This window comes from Musca autumnalis, unplaced genomic scaffold (assembly GCF_047663935.1).
Source record: "Musca autumnalis isolate F117 unplaced genomic scaffold, ASM4766393v1 scaffold_1, whole genome shotgun sequence".
In the NCBI taxonomy this organism is placed as follows: Eukaryota; Metazoa; Arthropoda; class Insecta; order Diptera; family Muscidae; genus Musca; species Musca autumnalis.
In genome coordinates this window covers 280,320,138-280,347,553 of record NW_027411644.1, presented here as the reverse complement: position 1 = coordinate 280,347,553, position 27,416 = coordinate 280,320,138, and the positions used below count along the sequence as shown (strand labels likewise).

The window sequence follows — 27,416 nt, the reverse complement described above, 5'->3', positions numbered from 1 at the left end:
GGTGCCAGTTTTAAGTTTTGAAATACAATTCAACTCTATTTCCCATTGAAATCCATATGTACTAGGATGGTAGTGTTAATATGCTAGGCACCTAAGAAGATAAATATAAGCTTCTATTCTTTCTTAAAAAGTACTATAAATCCTAATTTTTGTAATTGGGCGCCAGTTCTATGTTTTCAAATACAACAAAACTCGATACGCTAAGAATAGCGTCATTGAGTTCCATGGGTACCCGAAACAGATGACCTTATTGATCACAGAGAATATCGTATTTGGGGTTCAGAAAAGAAAATCAAACACACAAAAATTGAAATTGATAACAATATGTATTCCTGTATTTATGCATACTTAATTCTCAGCTTAATGGCTAAGGGAATATACAGTATTATACTGCAAAATTGTGAATTATGGAACTAACGGTTTTACATTCCACAATATTTCGGAAACTAAAAGAGCAATTACCACTCTTAAAGGGAGTAAACGGTTTTATTCAAACATTATTCGAATAAAAATGATCTAAGATCATCCTCCACTGATCTACAAATCGATCTCGATCACAGGTATCCATGTAATGATAAATATCATAAAGCGGGATCAATAAATACGTTTGTATCAACATTTCCTGTCACCAGGTTGATCTAGTTTAATACCTATTTTCATAAATTATTTACAAATTAAGTCCATGTAACACGATTGCTGCCTCCCAGATGTTAATGTTGCACAGTGTAATATCTCAGAGAAAGAACGTGTGTTTGTTGCAACCAAAACAAATGCAGGCGTGCATTTTTACCACATGCTTCTTACCTTTTACACGACGAATGATAGCAGACCTCTGATACGAAAAATAGGCGATGAGACTTTTAAAACGAGAAACAACAACAATGAACAACAAATACAACACTTCAATGAGTTTTACAATGCTTGTCAGATGGGTTATTCCATTCCATATCCACAGAGGTGTGAATGAAATATCTCAGTGGCTTTGCAAAAATGAGATAGAGTGATAAAAATGAAATGCAATTTCACACATTGTATTGTTTTGTTGTAGGCTACACACTCGCTGGCTGTTGCTGAGAGAGAGTTACAGTGAGAGGAAATGAGAATATTTGAAACAGAGAAGTATGGCATTGCCAGCATTGAAAAATTTCCTACCAGAGATTAAGGCAAACGCCCCTTTTTGAGGTTTGTTTGTTAGGCCGGAGAGAGCGCGAGTGAGTGCTAGTGCAAGAGTGACAGAGAAAGCACTAGTGTGGATTTGCTAGGTAGTTTATCTCTTTCTCACATGGACCCGGCAATGAAGAGCGACCATTTTTGTATTACAGTGCAAGCCCCCGTGAACTACCCCTGGTTTGTAGAGCAGTGAAACCTGTTCAATTCCTGTTTGAATATTTGTTCGTGCTTTCCTTGTCACACCCCATGTGTGTGTCTCTTTTCCGCGCACATAATCTACTGGGTTTGTGTGGGCCCGGTGTGGTACTTTGCCTTCGTTTCGCTGTGTTACCATAAACATTCAGTTGGTCTGTGACCGTTGAACGGACGAGAAATACCGTGTAAACAACGAACGTACAACTTTTTTTGCGTGAGAGTGTAGGTTGTTGTTTTCTTTTCTTCTTTCTATATTAACACATTACGTCGACCGTTTCTGTTGGTTTTGCGTGTGTGGTATACGTCGCCGCTCTACTACCCGTACACCAGCAACAACACAAAAAGAAAACCAAAACTTCTCTAGTGGTATTATCGATTTTGGCTGCGGCTTCTTGCACGCTCAGCAGCTCATCGTTGATGGCCTATCTGAGATTTTTAGAGCCAACAACAACATCAGCGACAGTAGCAGAAACAGAATAATACCTATCTGCCGTTGCGAAATGAAAACAAACAAACAAATCCAATCAAACAATCGTTGAATAATAATCACACACATCATACGCCGTTCGCTTGTTCGCTCGCTTAAACCGTTCGTCTGTACGTAACGTAGTGTTTACGTCGTCGTTGTTGTCGTAGTCGTAAGAAATCACAGTGCGTTATCATTTTCCATATCACTTGAAATAGAAATAAAGAAAAGAATTTGAAGAAAATACGTATTTTATTTAACGCTTTTTTGTCGTCAATGATTATGGTTTTGATGGTGATGATGATTATTAGTTTTGTGTGATGTGATCAAATTTCAAGATTTTAAAGAAAAAGAAATAAATTGCTTAATAAATTAATGTCGACCAAAAAAAAAAATGTCATGCAATCTCATGAATAATCAATAACAACAGAAATTGTAACAAGTGAAGTGTTAATTGTTTGTATAATTTTTTAATTCAAAATAAAAACAAGAAATCAAAAAATAAACAAGTGGAAAAAAAACTAAAGAAAACTACTTAATAAATAAAGTGTAAGCCTTGACAAATGCAATTAAACTAAACAATACTTATTAAGGATTACCAAAAAATAACCGAAATCAATACAACCCATTGCAATTCAAGCCGTATATGGAATCATCAACTTTATTTGTCAAATGGAGTATCTACTGTGGTAACCTAACATTTAAAAGTTTGAGGTTAAACTTAAAGGTTTGGCGACGGCTTTCAGCATCAAAAAGTTTTCCTTTTTTGGACATTTTAAATTAAAAATAACAAAACAAAAAAAAAAATTAAATACGGTGGTGAATATTCTGAAAGGCATACCAGTTTTGGAACCTATTGTCAAGGTGTAGAAAATGTCTGATAAAAAGTATTTCTTGTCAACATTTCCAAAGTGTATTCTAGTGCCCATTAAAGGCCCTATATGGCCTTCATAGCAGACATATCACTGCACTTTGATTAGGAAAGCTTTTCTACGATTTCAGCTAACAGGTCCAGGAAGTAACTTCAACTGTTAATATTGAGACAAAAGTCGATGTAGATTTTTCTTAACCGAAGTATTTTATGCTTCTTCAAATTTATGTTTCTTCAAAGTGCGAATTATAAACAAATGCCGTCCTTTGGCGCCATATTCCAGCGCCAAACAACTTGGAGTTATGAAAGTGATTAACACTATTAAACAGTTACAATATTTTCCCATAAGATTACCAATAAATAAATATGGTATTCAGGTTTTTGTTGGAGCTTACCGCGATTGGGCGCCATATTTATCTTTCGAACCCGATCTGAGCTCTAGAACCAGCAGCTCACCTTGCTGGACATCACATTATATCAAAGACAATTCAGCCAAAATATATTGAGACGATGAGCTTCTCTTGCACACAATCTAAGTTTTCCCGGATTGGGCGCCAATTTATAATTTTTCAAATTAATGAAGATCCCATTGTAGAAACATTCAAAATGATCATTATCAGCAATGAAGTTTGAAAATTTCCCTTTCTTCCATAGTAGAATGGGGATAGAAATGTTGTAACGTGTTCCCGTTAAAGGTTTCCGTGCTTGGTTCAAAAGGATACATAGAAGCTTCTGTTTTTGTTTTTTTTTTTTTTTTTTTTTGAAACTTCAAATGAACAGAGGAAGTAGTAGAAATCCTTATTTTAGTAATTGGGCGCCAGTTTCAAGTTTTCAAAAACAAATCAACTCAATATCTCATTGAGTTCCATAGGTGCCAGGATTATCAGCTAAGAAGTTTTGTAACATGTTCTCGTTAAAAGTGGCCTGCTTAGACGCAAAGCACCAGAAGGAGGAATAAAAGCTCCTCTTTATACTGAAACTTACAGTGAACAGACAAATTTTAATTGTCGTAGTTGAGCGCCAGTTTTCAAAATCAATTCAGCTCAATATCCCATTGGCAATATCAGCTAGGTACTCAAAACAGGTATCGCCATAGGCACATCTCTTCCTCTTCAGTTTTCACATGAATCGAGGAACTACGGGAATCCATCGGGTATGTTCTGAGACACACTTCAATTCTCAGTTTACGCCTCAAGCATTTTGTTCACCCCATTTACGCTTATTTTTCGAGTATATTATGGACGGACTAGGTGTACTATTCTTTTTAAATACTCTAATGAATCTTAGACTCCTGAAATTCGCAAAAATAGGAGTAAATGGGGTGAACAAAATGCTTGAGGCGTGAAGTAGAAGGAGAAGTAAATAATTGGACTGCTAATAGGTTTAGGAATAGGTTTTCGTAATTGAGCGGCAGTTTTAAGTTCTCACATACAATTCAACTCAATATACCATGGAGTTCCCTAGGTGCTAGGACAATCAACTAAATACCCGACAAAACTGATCTTATTGAGCTCAGAAAATATCCCTTTTGGGCTTCAGAAAAGAAAAAAAAAAAGAAAAAAATATTTTCTTATTGAGTTTTCAAATGAAATGAACAAGTTCTTGCTAGGAGTTGTCGTAATTGGGCGCCACTTTCAAGTTTTAATTTACAACTCAAATTAATTCAACCCATTAAATTCCACAGGATTAAGATCAGGAACTTAGGATCTAACTTGCCGCAAAGAATGTCCTACTTTGACTCTGGAAATGACAAATGGAATGGAATATTAAGCGAGTCCGGCTTCCTCTCGTCATCTGCTACGGATGCCTAAAGTTTGTGTCAATAATTTCCCAATTTTCCGACAGAAACAAAACATAGAAGCTTCTTTTCTTCGTGTGACTTGAAATGCAAAAAAGTCCAAAAGTAGAAATCCCTATTGAATTGAAATTATTGCCGTGATTGGACACAAGTTCCAAATTTTCAAATAAGTCAACTTGATATTCCATTGAGTTCCCCAGAATATAAATCTCTGTTACTATATGGGAAGCAATTGGCGTGATTGGCAACCAATTGAAAGCTTTCAAACCCTAATTGGGCGCCAAAAATATAAGTTGCGGCACTTCTTCATTCATAACCTCAACAAATGTCTACATTTTACAATACTGTATGAAGGCACCGATGGAGAATTGATTTGTATTTGGCGCCCAATTAAGGTCTCCAAAAGCGCCAATATAAATCGTCACCAAAATCTTTAAAATGAAAGACATGAAGGTGCCTAGTTTCTCCTATATCTGTAATTCATATTTATATTAAAATTGTAGAGGTATACAGTCAGAGAAGGAATATTGTTGCAGCAAACATATTATGATTGCAAAGTAGGGTATTGTAACTACATATCTTCACCTAAAGGTTACAAGTCAGGGTTCTGTTTCAAAGAAAAGGAAAAATAACAACACATAAACAAAATAAGGAATCGTTTTTATTTAATCATTGAGGTAAAAAGAAGTTTGGCGCCCAATTGGAACATAAACTGTAATGGAAATAATTGGACGCAATTTACAACATTTCTTATACTGATATCTTTGGTTTCAATATCCACGAATTTTGTAAATTGCTTTTATGCAAGTTTACATAAAAGTTCTTCAAACTTTCCTAATAAGAAAATGGATATATATTTCTTATTTTTTTTTTTAAATTATCCGAGATAAAATCCCTAATTGGGCGCCATTGTATATCATCCTCTATCTCGAATTAACCTAATCTATTCAGAGATATTGAACAAAATATTTAAATGATTAAAACTAAAATAAGATCAGCAATAACGTTCCCACCAAAGCAGGAGCCATCTTAGTAACCTTACATTGGGCCACTTATGAAAATTTGGTTAGCTGAGAACTTATATGTCATTCTTACGGACATGAGTTCAAGTGGTGACAAAGACAGGCAATCAGCTCGCCTTAAATATTGATCCTCAAACCAGATTATGATTGTTTAGGCTTTGGGTGCAAAATTTTCCATATTTCTATTTCTAAGTTTTTAAGCAAAGATGATCCATTAATTGGGTACCAAAAAGAAAATGTCCGAAATCTGCCGTTATAAAGTGAGAAAAACAATTTCTGCAGATGCCTTTGGGGCCCTTAATTGGGCGCCATATTCCAAAAATGTATTCAATATTGGCTAAGCCAAGGTTCATCATAATTATGTGAACCTTACCATGCTTAGCATTTCTTTTCCCCTAATAGTCATCGCAATGTTCCAATTAAGCAATAAATGTCATCTATTATAGCCATTTCCCACTGTTTTTCCCTACCAATATCCACGTTTCATTAGAGCGCGAGAAAAACAATATTCTGTGTTATCATTTTAATGAAAATTGTTAAAAATCGAAATCAAAAAAATGTTTAACTGATACACAACGAAAAAAAACCCCACATACAATTATTTCACGCTTATCAATCACACCGAAAAATAGGCAGCCAAAAAACCACGATTTCTTACACCTTACTTCACCTTACCGAGAGAGCGAACCACAGCAGTAGTAGGCAAAAGAAGTCAATAGAACGAAGAGGTAAATAGAGATAACAGCTATCATAACTAAGAACCTAATAAGGCTAAACAAAAAGACGATTGAAATCAATAACAATTCTTCAGGTTTGGAACTGGTGGTATGGAGAGTGGGGGGAACGAACCATGCAAATACTCAGGCATGATAAGTATGCAATTGTTGGTTGTTGATTGAAACCCAAGGTATTTATCTATCACACACATAGCACAAATTTGATAGATAAAGTCCAGTTCCAATTTCTTTTACTTTTAGATTGGAAATTGTCAAATATATTTACCCAGCACAGCTACCTGTCATTAACAAATATTTGTCATCCTTTGAGTTTTTAATTTTTTTACGGGTATTTTCGATCAAACTAAATAGATAGTTTTGATAAGTGATAAGACAGACAGTCAGTCACACAGAGGGAGAGAGGTAAAAAAAGAACCAACAACAAACTAGGAAACAAATATGTAGAGTAAACGTGCCATTATCTCTTACAACAATTGAGGAATGTTATCTTCGTCTTGTTTTCAAAAAAAACAGAACAAATTTTCCTGACAATTAGAATTTCAGAAGGGACCATCATAGAACAACAAACAACAATTGGTTGTTTTTTTTTTCAGTTTCTCAAAGATAAAGTAATTTACAAAGAAATTGAACAAAAGCCTTGAGGAAGAGGACAAAAACGAACTGAACGGTACCGTCGGCGACATTTCAGTCATAAATCTTTTAAATGTTGTTGGCCCTGCAAACCTCCTAGTATACAAAACGCCCACCATAGACGAAATAGTGGCTAACAAGATATAACGTTTTGTGTTTCCAGTTTTTTTTTTGTCTTCTAATGTCTCCTGGCGAGCAGGTGACACAATCACCCAGAATCCATGTAACACCAACAACAACAATACATGTGAATATGCAACAATACAACACCTTGCAGCAAGCAGCAGCAGCATTAATAACACCATGAAACCTTAGCGCCAGCCAACCAGCCATCCAGCAAGGCGACAGTTAGTACACAAAAACAAGATCTTTTGTTCCACAAAATTATCCCTTGAAATAGAACTAAATGCTAGAATTGTTGTTGTTTTTTGTTTTTCTAAAAACAATAGAATCACAACAAGCAAATGTGGTAAAAATTGTTGTTGTATTTTTTACTTCTGCTATTGTTGGCTGGTTGCCCTGGCCAAGATCATTTCATAATGGCAAGTAGAAATAGAACCAAAAAAAATGGGCAAATACAATCCAATTGACACCCAAAAAATTGGCAAACAATATACAGAACAAAAAAGAAAAGTGAAGTGAATATGTTTTGTCTTCAAATCCGTTTGGAATTTGAATCTCCCGAATATAAAACAAAAGGCAATGACAACAAGTCAATTGTAAATCTAAACCAGAAACAATAATCTTAGTAACCACAATGATTTTGTTAACAAAGAAAATTATAAACGAATTGTGGTTAAGAGGTGATATTTAAAGGAATTGTGTGTGGGACAAAGAGAGGATAAAGATACCAATGAAGATAACTCCTTATTGGGCGTCAAACAAGAAAATCACGAATCAAGCTTAATTAAATAATAAACATTCTTTCCGAGCTTAACCCCACGTTGGGCGCCATATATGAAACGTAATACACTATCAAGCGAGGACGATATTCTACTCCTCCTCTCTAGTGTACCTTCCTTTTGTCGGTAAAAAAATTAAATAATTTCTTTTACACCTTTGTTCCCCCACCCTTGAACCTTTCTATGCGTCATAACCTCTAAAACAATTCTAAAATATATTTTCTCTCAATAAATGTGTCTTGTGAACTTTGAAATCAACAAAATCGAAAATAATAGAGATCATAAACAGAGAATAACAATAAAACTACCGTTGGTGTGTACCTCAGCCCTGGCAACGGCATTGAGGTCTATAAATCACTTAAAAAACGATAATTTAATAACTGATAGCCGGTAATCGATAAGAGTAAAAGTAAAATAATTTCTACCGTTTAGCGGTGAAAGTAGGAAATATTTATGGAACCAGAATTGAGAACAAATATGTCATCATGGGGTCAGAGATTACCTTGGGAGAAATAGAACTAAAATAACCATGTTAAGTAATCGATATTTTGTAATAAAAATTTTAGTTCAAAAAAATAGCTTTAAAATAAAGTAATAAGTGATTTAAATTTTCGATAAATCTTTCAAAAAATCTCAACTTAATAAGCAAAAAATAAAAATATTTTTTTTTATGCTTTTGTAATAAAATAATATAATCGATTTATCGATAAAAATCTAAATAACATAGTTTTGGAATTTTTATGATAGGAATTAAATGTTTAAAATTAATTAAAAAGTTTCCTACTTTTGTTTTTTTATTCATTTTACTTAAAATCCTTTGAAAATCGTAGCGATTTAAATATAAAATAGAATTATGAAGTTATCGAAAATCGATAAAAATCTCCATTATTTTTGGGGTTGTAGATAGTGAAATAAGAATGCTTAAATTAATTAAAAGGCTTCCCACACTTGTTTTTTTTTTCTCAACATCACTACAATATTTCAAAAAATGATGTAATCGATTTATCGATAAAAATCTAATTAATATATTTTTGGAATTTTTATGATGGGAATTGAATGATTAAAATTAATAAAAAAAGTTTCCTACTTTTGTTTTTTTATTCATTTTACTTAAAATCCTTTGAAAATCGTAGCGATTAAAATATAAAATAGAATTATGAAGTTGTCGAAAATCGATAAAAATCTCCATTATTTTTGGGGTTGGAGATAGTGAAATAAGAATGTTTAAATTTATTAAAAGGCTTCCCACACTAGTTTTTTCTTGACATCACTACAATATTTCAAAAATAGAAGGGATTATGTCATAAAATTGGATTATCAAGTTATCGACAAACAGATAAAAATCTCAAATACATATTTTTGGGGTTTTAAATAGTGAAATAAAAATATTTGCTAAAAAGTAGACAACAAAAATATTTTTTCTATAGTTTTTATAGTTAATTTGATAAATTTGTGTAATCGACTTATCGATACAAATTTCAAATACAAATTCCTGTTGTTTTTAGTATTGAAAATGGATAATTAGAACTAAGTAGGAAGTTAAATATATCAAATACATATTTTTTGGGGTTTTAAATAGTGAAATAAAAATATTTGGTAAAAAATAGAAACAATTATTTTTTTATAGCTTTAATACTTAATTTGATAAATGTTGTATAATCGAGTTATCGATAAAAATTTCAAATACAAATTCCTGTTGGTTTTAGTATTGGATAATTAGAACTAAGTAGGAAGTTTTTGAATACTTGTTCCTCATTTACCTCAAAATACCCAAAAAGATACGACAATAAACTGTTTTCGATTGTTATCGATAACAATCATCAATGTTATCACTTCGTTTATAATTTCGATTTTTCCTTATTTTGGTAACAATTGTTCTGGGTTGTATTGATTTCACTTGGATTACTCATCCAACGAAGACAACAATTTCAATTCCAATCTCGACTTTAAATATCAAAGCAAACCGAATTTTGCAGAAAATTTATTGATTTTCTTTTACTTGTCAACAGCTAATAAACAAAATAACCAAACAAAAAAATGAACAAGCAAATTATGAGGTAAAAACAAAAAAATTGATATAAAAGAAACCGCACATAAAGTGAAAAAGTAACAAACAACAAAACAAAAAACCTACTAAAATAAAATCGAATAAATACAAATTAAGAAACAACAAACATCTGTGAAAACAACAACAACAACAAGACTTTAAAATATTACCTTATCCACAACAACAACAACAAATCGCCGTTAGCAGTTAACCAATAAAAAAGCTTCAAAATTATACTCGATATGGATATGACCTCTACAGCCGAAGCTGCTGCGCGCAGCTGGTATGACAATCCCCGCCTTGTGGGTGGTGGTTCGCCACAAACAAATGGCCTTGGCTCATCGGCAGGCGGTTTGGGACACCATGGCCTATCGGCCGGTTTGGGTTCCACAGCCGGCGGCAGCATGGGTTTGGGTGGCAGCGCTGGTGCTGGCGCCTCCAGCGGTCTCGGCTTGGATACCTCCGATATGGGCGCATTTTATGCCCTAGAAAGTAATGGTCATCATCGCAGATATTATCCCAGCTATCATCAACATGGTAAGTGAAATATTAAAAATATATTTTTTTAATTAAAATAAACATTTAAAATAATATTATTTTTAAAATTATATTCATGACATGACATTTTTGTAATTAAAAAATAGGGGAAATTTATTTCAATGAAATAATTTAATCACATAAAATTTCGATGAACAAACATTTTTGAAATAATTATTAAATAATAAAATTTTGCACCAAAAACTAAAATTTTCCGTTTGGAATATTTTAATTTTTTGTTTTTTTTGAAATCAATATTTTTGTGTGGTATTCCCAAATATTAATTAATTTTCAATTTTGGAGCAGAAATACAAATTTCCCATTAAGAGAATTTTCTGTTTTAGTGATTTTTAATTTAAATGTATTAAAATCAAAAATTCAAATTTTGAACCCGTAATAAACAGAAGACTTCAGGGATATTTTTTGTTTTTAATCAAAATCAATATTTTTGGGAGCAACTTTTCTAAATGTCGAAGAATTTTCAATTTTCGAGCATAAATAAAAATTTCCCAACAAAGGAAATTTTTGTTTTAAGGAATTTTAACAAATTTTCTTGATTTTTAGATTCTAAATTAAAATTCAAATCAATTAAAACCAAAAACTAATAATGTCCCTTTTTGGATATTTTTAGGGTAATTTTTCTTTTCAATGAAAATGATATATTTTGGCAAAAACTTGCTCAAATGTCAAAGAATTTTCAATTTTGGAGCATAAATAAAAATATCCCAACAAGGGAAATTTTTGTTTTAGGGAATTTTAACAAACTTTTTTCATTTTTAGATTCTACATAAAAAATTAAATCAATTAAAAGCAAAAACTAAAAATTTCCTTTTTGGGATATTTTTAGGGAAATTTTTCTTTTCAATGAAAATGATAAATATTGACAAAAACTTGCTCAAATATCAACGAATTTTCAATGTCGGAGCATAAATAAAAATTTCCCATAAAGGGAAATTTTCGTTTTAGGGAATTTTAAAAAAATTCTTCGATTTTAAAATAATTTTTTTAAATTAAATAAATCAAAAAAATAAATTATTTTAAACAAAAAAATCTCTTTAGAGAAATTTCATTATTCAAAAATTTTTTATTTTCATTCACAATAGCGAATCAAAAAAAAAAAAAAATATATTTTGACACGGAACTTTAATAGCACCTCCCTAATTTCCTAAAACTAAATTTCTTTAAGACATTCCCTTTATTAAATATTTTTCTGTTGTTTGTTCTTCACCTTTTTTGCCTCAAAACCCAAATCTATTTGTGGCCCAAAAGCTCACTAACACTTCTCCTTCCCATACTCCCTCTCTCTTCTGCACATTATTTACAATTCTCATTCAATTGTCAAAATGGTGCGTGAGTGATTGACGTGTGGTTGGTTGGCTGGTTGGTACGTCTATCATATTCACCACCCCGCTGCTGCCACAAAACTTAAACAACGAAATGGACAGACGGACGGACGGGGTTTTTTTTTTACAACAGAATAACCACATTGTTAACGAATAATGAATTTGTTACAAACATCATCATCATCGTAGCCAAACAATAAAGGCCAAGAAACTGAACGAAAATTGAACCAAAATCCAAAGCAATGAAAACGAAGAAGAAGAAAAGAAATAAATATTAACGCCAGTCATAATAGACAAGTAAAGAATAACACCCTCACAATAAATGTCAGCTATGGATTTTATTTAGTTTAGTTTTGTTTTTTTTTTAATTTTTTTGAGTTCAAAGTTCTTCTGGTCCTCCTTTATTGTTTGAAGTTCATATTTTCACTTTTTCTTCATTTGTTGGATTTTCCTCCTAATGGGGTTTATATGGACTCTTTTTCGGGGCCTAGAACAAGTTTTTCCTAACATTTTTACAAATTATGAATGTTTTCCTTCCAATTATGAACCGTATTAGCATTTTAGGTATTTGTTCATAAATTTGATTAATTTTTTTAATAATTTATGAAATAATACATGATTTAATTTATATTTTTTTAATTTTCCTGACAGTTTGTTCATGTCAAAGATGTGTATTAAATTTTTATATACTTGTTCATAGATATTAGGAACAATTTCCAATAATTTATGGCAAAATTCCCACCTTCTACAGAATGAATTCTCACAACAACTGTTCTTCGTCCAAAAGGTATTTCCTTTTAAATAAAGGTATTTGCATTTATGCATTTGTTAATAAATATTAGGAACTTTTTCCTATAATTTATGGCAAAATTCATAATTGTGTTTTAATGGGGAAAACTTCTCCCTTGCAATATTATTCATATATCCTTCTTATTACCCCCCATATTGGCATAATCATTCATACAATTTTCTCCCTTAATTCAATTTCCATTTCCTGGTCAACTCCCCATTGACACTTTGCCAAAAAAACTCTGTTTAAATTGCCAATATATTGGAAATGGATGCATTGTCCCACAAAAAACAAAACCTGATGTTATGCATCATTGAAATGCCACAGTGATTGTTTTCCAATATGCGAAATATTTTCCAAGCATTGAAGCGCATAGTTTCAAAAAGGGTACCCTCTCTCTCGACCACCAGAGATTGGACAATATTCAATTATTCATACATATTAACGCTTAAACGCTTATGTTTCGCAGCGCTGGCAAAACGGGGCAACATAATGTTTAATTCATGCGGCCTCCCAAAAATCGTATGGGCTATGTATGACTGGCAGTCATTCATTCACTCACTTCTGTTACTTGCTAGCCAGCCAGCAAGATGAAAAGAAAGCGTTATTGAATTCAATTTCGATTGTAATTCATTCATGCGATCCATACGTCAAGCAAACAGCCAAAGCAAAGTCGGCAATCCAACCATCCAGCCGGCAAGGCAGTAAGCCAACCAGCCAATATCAATTTCCAATGAAAGACAATTCAAAGCGGCGGCAGCTCAACAGACATATATTATAAAACGATCATTCAAATTGCTATTGTGGCATCTCAAAATAACAACAACAGCAACAACAATAAATAATATCCATTTATATATGGATGAAATTCAATTTTTGCTTTGTAACTCCAGAAAACCCAAAATCAAGTGACTGTCAGACATAGTGTCTGCAAAAAAAGCAAAACTGAAAAGCAAAAAAGCCCGAAACATATGCCAACAAGTGAGTAAGCTTTGCCAACCATCGATGGCTGTGTGTTTTCTTTAAACAAATTAAGATTTTAAAATTCATTAGTCTGCAAATGTCATTTTGGTGAGACTGTTTTTTTATTTACCATATTTTGATTGAAAGCTTAACAAATGTCAAAAATTTCAATCAAATCTGTTATACATCTTTAAGATCTTTTTTTGGGGCGAATGTAAAGGAAGGAAGGCAAAGGAATGCTGGCAGCAAAACTGCCAGTTAAGCTGTCATCTGTAAATGCTGACAGAAACAACAAGATTAAATATTATTGATCATCTTGGCCATGATCTGGGTCAGATTAAAGCTTGTTTGCACATCAACATTGCATTTAATGAGCAAAAGTTGTTCTTAAATTTGAAGAATATAGGAAATTGTTCATAGTTTTCAGGAAAAAAGTTCTGTTGTACATATTTTCTTAGTTTTGATATCTGGAAGTCAACAAGAAATTCGTAAAGGCATGCACTGTTTGACAAGCTCAAGTTTCCAGATTATTGATCATTGTCTGCATAATTAAGCCAAATTTGTGAAGTTTGTTCTTAAAATCGCCACATTTCATTGATTATATGAAACAGTACTTAATTTTCAGGAACAAAGTTCTAAATTATCATCCCCTTCTTGTCTTTGTTTAAAAATGATTGATTGTCTGGATCTTGGCCTGATTTATCCAAATTTGTTTGTAGATTTCATAATGTGTCAGCTTTTCGTTTAATATGCTTTTTCATTTTTATGCTTTTCATTTAAATGTTCTTAGTTTTCATGAAACCGTTCTTTAATTATAGAAACAAAGTTCTAGGTTTTGATCTTCAAGTGTTCTTACATTTGGGGAGGCAGAGGAAAACGAACTATTGTCCGCAATGCCGACAAAATCCCAATTTTTAAGATAAGTTATTATTACCTTTGCATGATTGAGCCAAATTTGCATGTGAAATTTGTTCATAGAATCTCAGCATTTCATTGATTATAAGAAACTGTTCATAATTTTCTTCAATGAAATACAAATTTTCTTAATTGTCCTTCCTTTTATAGGTGGAAGGTAGCAAAGGTGTCATAAAATTTGCGTGCGAAGTTTCTTCATAAAATCTCAGCATTTCATTGCGTATAAAAAACAGTTCCTACTTTTGTTCAATGAGAAAAATGTTCTTAGTTTTCAGGATCAAAGTTTTATAGTATCATCTTTAAGTTATTTCTATATGCGGAAGGTCGCAAATGATTGATAAAGGTAGAGGAATATTATTCATAATTTTATTGTTCGATTCTTGCAATATAAGAAAATGTTCATAGTTTCCACAATCGTTTTTTCCATTTTTTAACATATGTATATTCATAATTAATTTCTAATAAGGAAGTTGAGAAAGCAAAGGATAGCTGGAATTTAATCTGACAAGAAAACACAAGATTAAATATTTTTATCCAAATTTTATTTTGTTTTTTAGTTTCGATATAAATTATGAAAATTTCATTAAATGTAAGAATATGTTCCTAGAATGGAATATCATATAGGAAACTTTTCATAATGTTTAGGAATTCTTGTTCTATAATATTTTGAAAAAATGAAAATTAGTTTCTTTATACAATTTTTCATTTGACATTTATTTCCTTTATAGAAATATTAATTTTAAATTCTCATAGAACTAGAATTGAGCCCCACTTCCGGGGCTCAATTCTTGTTCTATGAAAAATTGAAATGAAAACTTTTATAAAGGAAAAAACGGTCAAATGAACAAAATTAAAAGGAAATATTTTTCATTTAAAATTTTCATAGAACAAGAATCCAGCCCCTGGTATGAAATTTGTATATCAAATATGAGCATTGAATTCATTATTTAAACGAATAAATTCCTTAAATTCAATATCAAATAGGAACCTTTTCATACATTCTAGGAATCCTACATAATCTATTCATGATTGGTGCGATTCACATGAAATTAAACATTTTTTAGTTTACTTTTCTTTGTTGTCAGGAATAAAGTTCGTTCTTATATATGAATTCCTCAGAGACGAATTAGACCTCATACCTCCCCTTTTGTCCTTAAACATTCCTTCTCCTTCCTTTTTTTCTGCCACTGGAAAGCATTTGTTTCGAAACCCCAAATTTTGGTGCCAATTCAGTCAATTAATTGGCCACAGTCCTCTGAAAAATTTTACTACCTCCCTTTATTTTCTGCATACACTTTGTTTTCCTCTCTCTTTCTCTCCTATGGTTTACCATTTACTCTGAAAAACCAATTTTAAGTGTAAATTCAATGCCCACAAAATCATGCAGCTCTCTCACATCTCGCTTTTCTCTAATTGATTCGTAGGACCAACTTTAAGCGTCGATCACTCTCTTCATTTGCCAGGAATCATTTGAGAGATTTTTGTGAAAAATAAACTCCATTACATCATCTTTTAAAATCGTACTTATACTCAAAAATCTGAATATTTTGTTCGTTATATCAATTAAATTGTTTGTTAGGACAATAAATGTTTTTGTTACTGCAAATACTTGATTGTTGAACTCTATAAGTTGGAAACACTACTTTTTTAAATTTTGAGGTTGGTTTCAACTCAGTTCCACTTCATTTACATGAAATATGGAAGCGTTGCTAGATAAGCTTCGAAGAAATTTACTTCTATTCGAAGAAATTTACTTCGAAGGACCAACATTAGGCGGCAAGGTAAAGGGGTGAGTACATAAGCTACCTTGCCTGCTTACCTTGCTTGCTTCTGATAAAAGAATAAAAAAGAAAAGGGCAACCCAGTTCGAAATTTGCTCGGCCTTCTTTATTCTTTTATTTGTATTATGTCAGAAATGAAGCAGGAAAGCAAGGCAATCAGGCAAGGCAGCTTATGTACGCAGGCCTTAACTATTTAATTTGCCAGGAATTAATTCAGCCAGAAAATAGTGTCTTCTTAAATGTTTTTTCTCTTCCTCCATCCCTTTTTAATATTCGAAGCTTATGCCCAATTTCATAATTGTAAAATGTTCTTCTGTATATCAATTAAAATTTTTGTTCCTACAACAAATATATTTATTAATTCTATAACTAGATTATTAGCTCCTACTATTCATCAACGATTCCCTATAATGTCTTCTTAACTTATTCCCAATCTCATTATGGCAAAATCTTCTTCTTTATATCAATTAAATTTTTTGTCAATACAACAAATATATTTGTTAATTTAATAACTAGGTTGTTATAAGAAAAGTCAGGCCCACTATTATGAACCATTCTCAATACTTTCTTCAGGTTGTGTTTCATTGAAAAGAAAAAGAAAAGTGTTGTTTTCATAGTTCTCACTTGCTTTTGTTTTAAATTACATGCCTCGAAGGACCAAAATTAAGTCGCAAAATCATCACTTATTTTGCGTGGAAAACTATTACTAAAGTCTTCATGAAAGTTATTTTATTTAAAATGTTAAATTTTGCCCCTCTCTTTTCCACATTTCACTTATTTTTAATAAAAATATAAAATAGTGTTTTTGACATCAATTAAACTTTTCATCAATTCAACAATTTTTTTGTTATTTATTATTTCGATTACTAGCCTATATTAGCACTGGAATTTTTGTACATTTTTCCCCTTTTGAGCTGATCTCTTCAATTTACAGACAAGAAGTACTGCTGATGGTTTGATTTGCACTCTTTATCTCTCCTGCTAATTGATTCGTAGGACCAAATGAACGACATTATAAAATGACTTTAGATATTTAATATAATTTACCAGTTATCTAAGTGATTTTTTCTTTCCTTCTAAATTATTATTCTTCTAATTCTTCTAAATAATTTATTCTCAATAATTAAAAATTGTGCTTTCTTATATTAATTAAACTTTTCATCAATTCAACAAATGTTTTTGTTATGTTTGCTACTCGATTTCTAGGCCATATTTGTAACTAAATTGTTTCCCATTTTGTGATGAACTCTTAAAGCAACAGAAACTAAAAAGAGCTAATTGGTTAGTTCTCACTCTTTCTCTCGTTGCTACCAATTGCTTCGAAGGACCAAATTATGCAATGACGGTATTGGAAAGGAAAGCAATTGATTAAGTTTTAACAAATCGAATTTCTTTAAAAATCATTCCTCCTCCTCTCTCTAATTACAGTTATAAGAAAAAAAATTTTTGTTAATTATGCTTCCTCATATCAATTAACTTTTTTTGTTGAAACAACAAACTTGTTTTGTTATTTCAATTACACTCGATTGTTAGGCCCCATTAGTTGAGAACAATTCCTTATAATTTAGCTTTCAGTTTGTGATTAACACATTTCCACTTTAGAGCAGCAAAGAAAATAAGAAGCGTTGGTGGCCTGACTCTTGTCCGCACTTCCCCTCCCTTTCCCTTTTGCCTACCCCAATTGACAATGATGTCTTTTGTTGCTTAGTTTTTTTGCATATGACCAGGCATTAGCAATTCATAACACATCAAATGTGTGTAACGAAAACAACAACCATGAATGGGAGGAATGGTTGGTTTTGGAGGCCTGCCGTCGTTGACTTGCAATTTTACATTGCTGTTGTCGACTTGTAGTAGTAGTAAGTAAGGCTAGCTACATAGTGTTCATTTTGATTAAAATGTCTTGAAATCATGCAACATTAATTATGACCCAAATTCTTGGAAATTCTCCTCCGCACACATTTGCAAAGAGCAAAAAAACCACAAGTTATACATCTGTCCCAAGGAATCATACGATCCACATTGCTACATTTGCTGATCTTAGATCACAGCTCGAGATGAGGAAGATTGCCCATGAGTGTCTGTCTGTGTGTGTGTCAGACTCATTTGGTTTTGTGGTGGGCCTGACTTTTCTTATAATTGACAAATATGCCAACACAATACATGGTGGCAATCTGTTTGTGGCTGTTGTTTCCACCCACCCTCTCCTTATATATTTGTTGCTGGTCATTCATAAGAAGAGGAATATAATTCATTGCAAGTTCCAGCTGATGATGGCAGTTTCAATTTCAATTCTTCTTCAACTACTACTATATGGCCGGCAGAGTGCGATATTTTAATTAGTTGGGGCACATTTTAGGCCTGCAGCTACTTTGGCGGCATTTCTTCATTGTTCTACTCAAAAAAGAATGAAGAGGAAGAAATAAGCAATTTAAATGCTTATTTTACATTTAATAAAAATCAAACAAGTTGTGGCGGTAGCAGTTGCAGGCCTTGGTTGTTTTTTTTTCCTCTACTCCACTCACTTGCAGCAAGCACTCTTGAGTCACATGTGGCATGTTGTGTGTTATGGACATCTTTCCAGTAGATGCGTTGACAGTTTAAGGCATCAACTCTTTTAGATGCCTAGTATTGTGTTCGAGCGACCAGTTACATACATAGATCGCGATGGAGCTAAGCTGTCTGCGTAATTAAATGACATAATTATTTCAATTTCAACATGTTGCAACAACACACGATACGTTTTTCTTTTCGTTTGTTTTTTATTCGCTATCATGGAAATGTACAACAATATGGTTGGTGTTGTTGTGGATATTGCCATAGAATTAGCCAAAGCGGCAAGTGTTCCTTTTACTCTTTCTTATAACATTTGCAGAAAGTTGAATATGTGACTTGAACATACTTCCAAACCGACATATAAAGAATGACAGAATGTTCTTGCCTTCGTTTGCTGTTGTTGTTGTTGCTGTTTTTATAGTTGTCGCAAACACGTGATTTCTTGTTGTTGACATTATGTGTAATTAAAACTTTAAGAGTGGTGGCTTTAACCATCTATTCCTGCTTTGAACAACAATGACTTTGAAGAAATTCTCTACTGTTGTTCATCATCAACATCATCATTCTCAACATGATCACGATCGTCATCATCATCAAGATTGTTTAGTTAAATGTAATGTAACTAAATTTACTCAATGTATGTACGGATGTATGTTTTGTTGTCATTGTATCGTTCGTTCTTTATTTTTATATAGCAAAAATTTTCTTAGTAATCGCTTTGGTTCTTGAACGTGCTCCGCGGCTGAATTGCTGCTCGTGTGCCCATCACCACACAACAACACAGCAAAACGAAAACCCAGCACAGCCCAGCTTTGAGCTAAGCTAAAGCTATTTTGCATTCATTCCATACGGAAAGCAAAATATCGTTAAGAATCGCATTAAATACAAAAAAAAAATTCCGCAATAACAACAACAAGCGAAATTTTTTTATTGTACCGAAAGGTGTCTTCCCAGCAATTCGGAGTTTTTGATGTTTTACCGCCACTTGCGTTAAGTTTTCGTCAACCAAACAAAAGAGTAAAATAAGAAAAAAATAATAAAATAACAAAAATGCAACAACAACAAATCATTTTACACAACGCCGCAGCTTTGGAACATGACAACAACAACTACACATTTGCATATTTCAAACATAATTTGAAGGAGTTTTTTTATTTTTTAGGAATTTTTTTTTTGGGATTACATGGAAACCTCTGTTTTTGGACCTTATTGGTTGCATATCCCTGTAACATGTCTGAGCCTGAAATATAGGGGACATCTCAAGAAAACTTTTTGTCGAATTTCAAACGTTTCGACCCCCAAAACCCTTTGACAAAAATAAGGAAAATGTTCATATTTTATAAGAAATTTTATATTTTATCCCCTTTTCCCACATTTCGACCAACATGAAGGTTTTAAAGATTTTTCTGCCAGAAAGTTAAATATTTAGGGGAGACTTTAATAGACATTTTCCCTAAGTGCCCAAAGACCTAGCTCCAACACCATGCGAAATTTTACGATCCTAAAACACTCTAAGAAAATAATATAAAAAATAAATAAAATAGAAAAAATATATATTTTTCCCATTTCCCACATTTTGACCCCACAAGAAGCTTTTAAAGATTTTTTCTTTCAGAGAAGAAAATATAGAAGAGACTTCAATAGTCTTTTTTTCTTAAACACCCTAAAATCTAGCTCCAACACCATCCGAAATTCTGCGATCTAAAAAACCCTATAAAAATATAAAATATGAAAAAATGAATAAAAATAGAAAAAAATATTTTTCCCTTTTCCACATTTTGACCCACAAGAAGCTTTTAAATTTTTTTTTTTTTGGCTGAGAAGAAAATATAAAATAGACTTCCATAGACATTTTTCCTTAAGTATCTAAAGACCTAACTCCAACACCATCCGAAATTCTGCGATCTAAAAAACCATCTGAAAATATAAAATATTAAAAAATAAATAAAATAGAAAAAATATATTTTATCCCTTTTCCCACATTTTGACTCACAAGAAGCTTTTAAAGATTTTTTCTGTCTGAGAAGAAAATATAGAAGACACTTTCACAGACATTTTTCCTTAAGTGTCCAAATACCCAGCTCCAACACCATCCGAAATTCTGTGATCTCAAAAATGACGAAGTATAATATTAAAAAAATAAAAAAATGGAAAAAATATATTTTATCCCTTTTCCCACATTTTGACTCACAAGAAGCTTTTAAAGATTTTTTCTGTCTGAGAAGAAAATATAGAAGACACTTCCACAGACATTTTTCCTTAAGTGTCCAAATACCTAGCTCCAACACCATCCGAAATTCTGCGATCTTAAAAATGACGAAGTATAATATTAAAAAATAAATAAAATGGAAAAAATATATTTTATCCCTTTCCCCACCTTTTAACCCACAAGAAGCTTTTAAAGATTTTTTCCATCTGAGAAGAAAATATAGAAGAGACTTTAACAAACATTTTATTCAAATTACCCAAGGTCCTAACTCAAACACCATCCCAAATTTTTCAATGCCAAAACTTTCTGAGAAAAGAAAAGAAACATTTTTCACATTTTATAAGAAAATATATTTGATTCATTTTTCGGCTTTTTACCCTACATGGAGATTTTAAAGATTTGTTTTGTCCTAGAAAGAAATATAGAGGGGACTTAAATAAAAATTTTTCTTAGAGTATCCAAAGACCTAGCTCTAACACCGTCCGAAATTTTACCAAACCAAAAATCATCCGACAAAATAAAATAAAAACTTGATAAGTTATTTTCTAGTTCCAAAACGTATGAGTAACCTCATGAAATATAACTGTGATATTAAGTATACGCAGTTGGTTCAAAGAAAAAATGTGGTCCACTGGAACCACCAAATGAACTAGATAGTTTCATATAGTTCCTTTGGCACAACTCTACTGAGAAGCAAATATAGAGGAGACTTTAGTGGACACTTTTTCCAAAGTATCCAAAGACCTAGCTCAAAGTCTTCACCCAGCAAAACAAACAATAATAGAAATTAACCTTAAAAAATTCACTTCATTTGGAGAAAATTGTTACTTATTCACCCTTTGGGCTAAAGGGGAACTCGGCATTTTGGCCTTGAAAAATATCTTGCAAAAGGTCTTACCAATATTTACATGCCCCAATGTCAAACACCGCCTCCCTCAAAGTGCCACATCAAAATGCATATGTCATAATTTTGTGACACATTCAAAGTGTTAACTGAATGTCCAATGGTAACACCTTGAGGAGAATTCCTTCACACCTACCCCACCTTTCCCTCGCACAAAAAAGACATGACAGCAGCACCAATGACTGGAATATTGTTATTAGCAACTTTTTTTACATTTGCAAAAAAGATTAGAGGCAGTAACTGATTTGTATGCACAACATAAGCCATTTAAAGGCCTATTGAGATAAATGCAAGAACGCAACAACAACAAGACAACATATTACCCTGATTCGCAATACATAGTTATGAAAAGCTTGTAAGCTGTTGTTTTTTCCAAGAAAATTAAACCAAACCTGCTTTCTTTAGAAAATCTAAAAGCAATTTCAAAATGGCGAAAAAGAAAAATCTTGTGGCATGGTAAAAAAAGTTGTCATTTTAAATAAATACGACAACAACAACAACAGCAGTATATGCAATTTTCCTACACATATATGTATGTATGTGTTTTTTGTGTTGTCCTAACCAGCCACCAAACAACAAACCCACATAGCTGGTGATTTGTTGAGGTCTATGGCTTGCTGTTGGCTTACTTGCACTTCCCTTGCCATGCTCCATTGCAGTGTTGACATTTGCAATGTTGCATGCAACATCACCAGCAAAAAAACGTACTCGTACATGTAAGACTCCTAACTTCACGGGTTTGTTTTGTTATTTTTCTTGGTCTTTTTGCAGTTCTTGTGGTTACTTTGGCAGATGCTGGCATTAAGGAGTTCCTTTTAAATGATTTGGTTTTTTTCGAAAATTGTAATTCACACCACTTTAATGTACTCACTTGGTATTCGGTTTTGCCTCGTCTAGTTAAGGTCTAGGCCTTGTTCCAAGGAAAGAACACTCTCAGACACACTAAAGAAACCATCTCCTAGATTTAGATAAGACACAATAAGGGCATATTACAATCAGCGCCAAAGATAGTTTTTGTTTTTCTATAACAAAGTATCATATCAGTAACACTCGGTTAGTTTTTTTTTTGCCCTAAAACAATGGCCATGAAAAATTATTGGTAGTACAAAATGTGTTAACTTAATATTTTAAAGCATTTTAAACAGATATTAATACAAATGTTGTCATTGTAATGACAGTTGTTAGCTGATAAATTTGTGGAAAAAAGTTGAGACTGAATAAAAAATAGGTGTATATAATATTTCTAGAGTGTTTATGTGTGAGTTCTAGTTGGTTTTTTTTTTTTAAAGGAAACGAATCTTAAAACGTGTTCATATTTCTGGCCCATTGCTGGGCTTTCAATCTTCTTGAATGACAACTCACGCAATCGGCTAAGTTTATGCAAGTATCTTTAATGCCTGCCTGCCTGCTGCTGTTTGACGGGTGCAACATTCTCGCATTTTGTTGTTGTTTACTTAATTTATTTAAGGGTTAATTCAATTCAAATATCATAAAAGCGGGTCAACACGCACTTGTCATAAAGTTTTGAACACTCGCTATAAGAAAGTGTTGGGATAAAAGTTCGTTTTTTTGTTTCTCTTCTTATAAATGAGTATTTTAGATGACCAAATCAGCAGTTTAATTTTAATAAAATGTGATAAGAATTGATTTAATGTAAAGTGACTATTTAGTTAACTGTTCTACTGTTAGAAATATGTAGACATATGTAACAGAAGTGGGGTACCAGTAATATCCTTTCCAAGGCGAATTCCCCAAAGTCTTAAATACATACAATCTTGAGAGAGTAAGGAATAAGTTTGAGGGATAATTGGACTGGGGAGTGGTGTATTTTAAGGTCATTCACAATTTTTGCGATAGGTTAGTCAATTTCAAATACATTTTGATTGAAACTGAAAACAAAGAAGCTCTTTATTAAAGAGGACTATATTGGGGAACCTTCCCAAAACATTTTTGTAAATGAATTTAACTACATTTGTAACTCCATGACCCTCCATATTTTCGCCCAAAAAAATAAAGATAAAAAATACTATTTTTGAAAAAAAAATTAAAATAAAAAATATGTGAATTTTTCAGGTCTAATGCATTGGAGTACATGCTTCATGTAAATGAGGGTATTGTAGATGCTTTTCTTGGCAACATTTCTGCCAAAGTACTCAAATGTCTAACTCCCTTTGTTAGCCTTAAAAATAACGGAACAAGGAAATACCTAAAAAGTTGTTTAAATATGCATTGTCTGTTTGCTAAAATCGCATTTTGTCATATAAGCTGATCATTAAGGCGAACCGTGCTAAAGAACAAAAGCTCTAAGACCCTTGTAGGAAACTTTCTTGCTCAAGCACCCAACAACTCAGCTCAAATAGTTATATAGAAATCTGTTCGGCAAATGTATTAATGGCATTTTGAATTATTCTCATTTTTGTGTAAATAATTTTTGCATTTTAAATAATATTTTGAAATTTAATGTGAACACATACAAGTTCAATATTAAAGAAAGAAATATTGGCTATCCTTCTCCCTACATTTTTGTAATTGGACTTGGACACATTATATAAGTGCTTTACGCCTAAAGTCACCTGACACAAATTAGGATGGATAAGGAAAAATATTTTAGATGTAAAATAAAAACATTCAACAATTTCAGTTGCTTCTTTGGGAGATAAAACCGTAGCTTACAAGTTTCAGATTAAAGAGAGATGTATAGAGGATCCTCCTGACAACATTTTTTCCGAAGGACTCGAGTGTCTATTTCGATTGGATAACACCACAAATGAAAGAATATCATAATGCAGGATATATTCAATTACAACAATATTTTTCAATAGAATTCTCCCCTTGAATTGTGCATTTGTACTTGAATACATTTTATTACAAGTTCGAAGTAAAAGAGAGAAGCATAGAGTTCCCTCTTGGCAACAATTTTCGCAAAGTTCCCAAGTGTCTAGTTCCTTTCAATAACCCCAAAAATAGTTGAATATCAAATTGAAATTTATGATAAATTTTAATCATATTTTTGAAACGATTACTTAATTTGTATTACGATTTTAGAATTGAATACCTTGGACTACAAGTTCGTGATCAAAGAGAGAAATATTGAGCTTCCTCTTGGCAACATTTTTTCCCACAGGTCTCAATTGACCTCTAACACCACAAATAGTAGAATATCAAATTTAAAGATATGTTAAATTTTAATCATATTTTTTAAGGGATTATTTAATTTGTATTACGATTTTGAGATTGCATACCTTTGATTACAAGTTCCTGATAAAAGAATGAAACCTAGAGGATCCTCTTGGCAACATTTTTTTCAAAGGACGCAACGACCTAGTTCATTCCCCACAGATAGTTTAAAATAAAAATTAAATTTTATGTTAAATTTCGTTCATATTCTTACATGGATTACTTAATTTGAACTACGATTTTAAGATTGAATACCTCGGATTACATTTTTCAGGTAAAAGAGAGAAACATAGAGCATCCTCTTGGCAAATTTTTTCTTAAAGGTCCCAAGTGCCTAATTCCTTTCAATAACTCCACAGATACATAAAAATAAAAATTAAATTTTACCTTAAATTTGGATCCTATTTTTGAGGGGATTATTTAATTTGTATTACGATTTTGAGATTGAATACCTTAGATTACAAGTTCCATATAAAGGAGAGAAACTTAGAGCTCCCTCTTGGCCACATTTTTCTCAAACAAACCAACGATCTAGTTCCTTCTAGTAACCTCCCACACATAGACTAAAAAAACCCGATGATATCTTAAATTTCAATCATATTTTTTTTTATCTAACTTGGAATTACGATTTGGGTTTTGACTATGGGCATTTGAAACTTTATATGGAGTGTGAAAATATTGAACACATTTTTTTAGCTCTTTGCTACCCAAACTTCCCTCATAGAATTTTCCAAACTATGTACATATGTGTTTAAAGGCCTCATGGAAAATTTATAATTTTTCATTTCAAAATAATTATTCCCTGTCCAAATATTTACTATTACCAGAAATATTGGTTGTTGTTGTTTTTGTTGTATCCACCGTGAAATATGAACCCCATTTTTATCCATTGTTGTTGTTGTGCCTTATCTCTAACTAATCAAGGCAATTTGCCTATGACTTCATAAGAATATTGGCTATTTAACATATGTGTTGCAACTTCTGTTGCAAAAATTATCTACTTCAGACTGGTAGGTGTAATCATAGCCATAGGTAGGTAGTTTCACCTAATCACCCGTCATATATCATTTGCATGGCTGACATTGACCGTGATTGTAACTGCAACTGTTGTCGTTTGGATTTTTTCGGGTACAAATCGCGGGTGTTATGTGCAACGGCTGGCATTCATGTAACAGAAGCCGGCAAGGGTCTGCTGCTGTTGTTAGCTGGTATCCTATATGTTTTCGAAAAGGAATGGGGACACACAATGTCACTGCTGTTTGTCGAAATTAATGAACAGTGTCACATTTGCATTCATTGTCAACCAGGCAGGCAGTCAGAGCCACTTAGCCTTGTAGGCCACTTGCTGCGTTAGATACCCGGCTCCCTTTCCTTTTGACACACAATAACCCCTTGAAAAGGGATAGAGAGAGGGGGGAGCAAATGGCAAAAATTGAGTGAATGTTGCATTGGTGATATTGTTGCAGTGGCTGTCCTTTTGCATTGCGTTGCAAATAAATCGTGGCCCATTGTTTGTTTAGTCAAGCGGTTGGTTGGTGGTGACCACCAGCCATAGTTTTGTTTGCAGCTCTCTTCTGGTGGCATTATTGATTGGTTGTATTGTGAAATGTGATTGTTTCAATTAATAAGAAATTTTCTTGGTATTTTTATGTGAAAGAAGCCACAAACAACAAAAACAACGTCAGCAATTGTTGCCACAACATACAACAAATTATGTTTGTGGTCTAACTACGTTAATGCCATAAATCTTTGAGAAAAAGAAAACAGCAACAACAAAAAGCACACTGTATGGTGACAATAAATTTCTGGCCATGTTGCTTGTGACATTTGGCTAAGGCCTTTTTTGATTAATGACTTAACATTTGAGAAAATATGATGTGATATGTGAAATGACAGGATAGGACAGACAGGACGATGGCATCTTTGTACAAAAACCAAATTGCCTTATTAAAAGAGCTAACAGTGAGAGTGAGAGAGCAGAGTGCGGGGAGGGAAATCACAAATGAAATAAAATTAAATGTTGTATTTGTAAAGTTGATTTTATCAATTGTTAACAAAAGTCAAAGACATGCTTATCCTATCGCTCCTTAACTATTTCTACGAATTGCTTACTTATTTTTTTTTTACTTTGCCAAGTTTGGTGGAAAACCAAAGAGGAAGAAGCCAACCAAACCAACTTGATATTCTTAGAAATGGTTATGCTGCAAACAGCTTTAGTCTCATTTTGTTCTAAAGGAACATTGTGGCCAGGATGGCAATTGCATGCTCCATGCAATATAATCTTGGCAACTCACATAGCAAAGATCAGCAGCATCATCATCATCTGGCCAAGAAGAACAGCACCATGTGTTGCATGTATGCATGCTACCCCACAACAACAGCAACAACAATAACAGTAGTCAA

General features: G+C 32.6%; 1 protein-coding gene across 4 annotated transcripts in view; it reads left to right on the top strand.

Moving 5' to 3' along the window:
- Positions 1-1,494: 1,494 nt before the first annotated feature.
- grn (GATA binding protein grain) overlaps positions 1,495-27,416 on the top strand; it is a 97,535-nt gene continuing 71,613 nt past the window's right edge. The window contains exons 1-2 of one of the 4 annotated variants that reach the window (XM_073961355.1): positions 1,495-2,380; positions 9,801-10,375. In XM_073961355.1, the coding sequence (XP_073817456.1) occupies positions 10,081-10,375 (295 nt within the window). In that variant the 5' untranslated portion in view covers positions 1,495-2,380; positions 9,801-10,080. The remainder of the gene's footprint in view (positions 2,381-9,800; positions 10,376-27,416) is intronic. The other 3 variants (XM_073961358.1, XM_073961357.1, XM_073961356.1) reach the window with 3 other exon arrangements.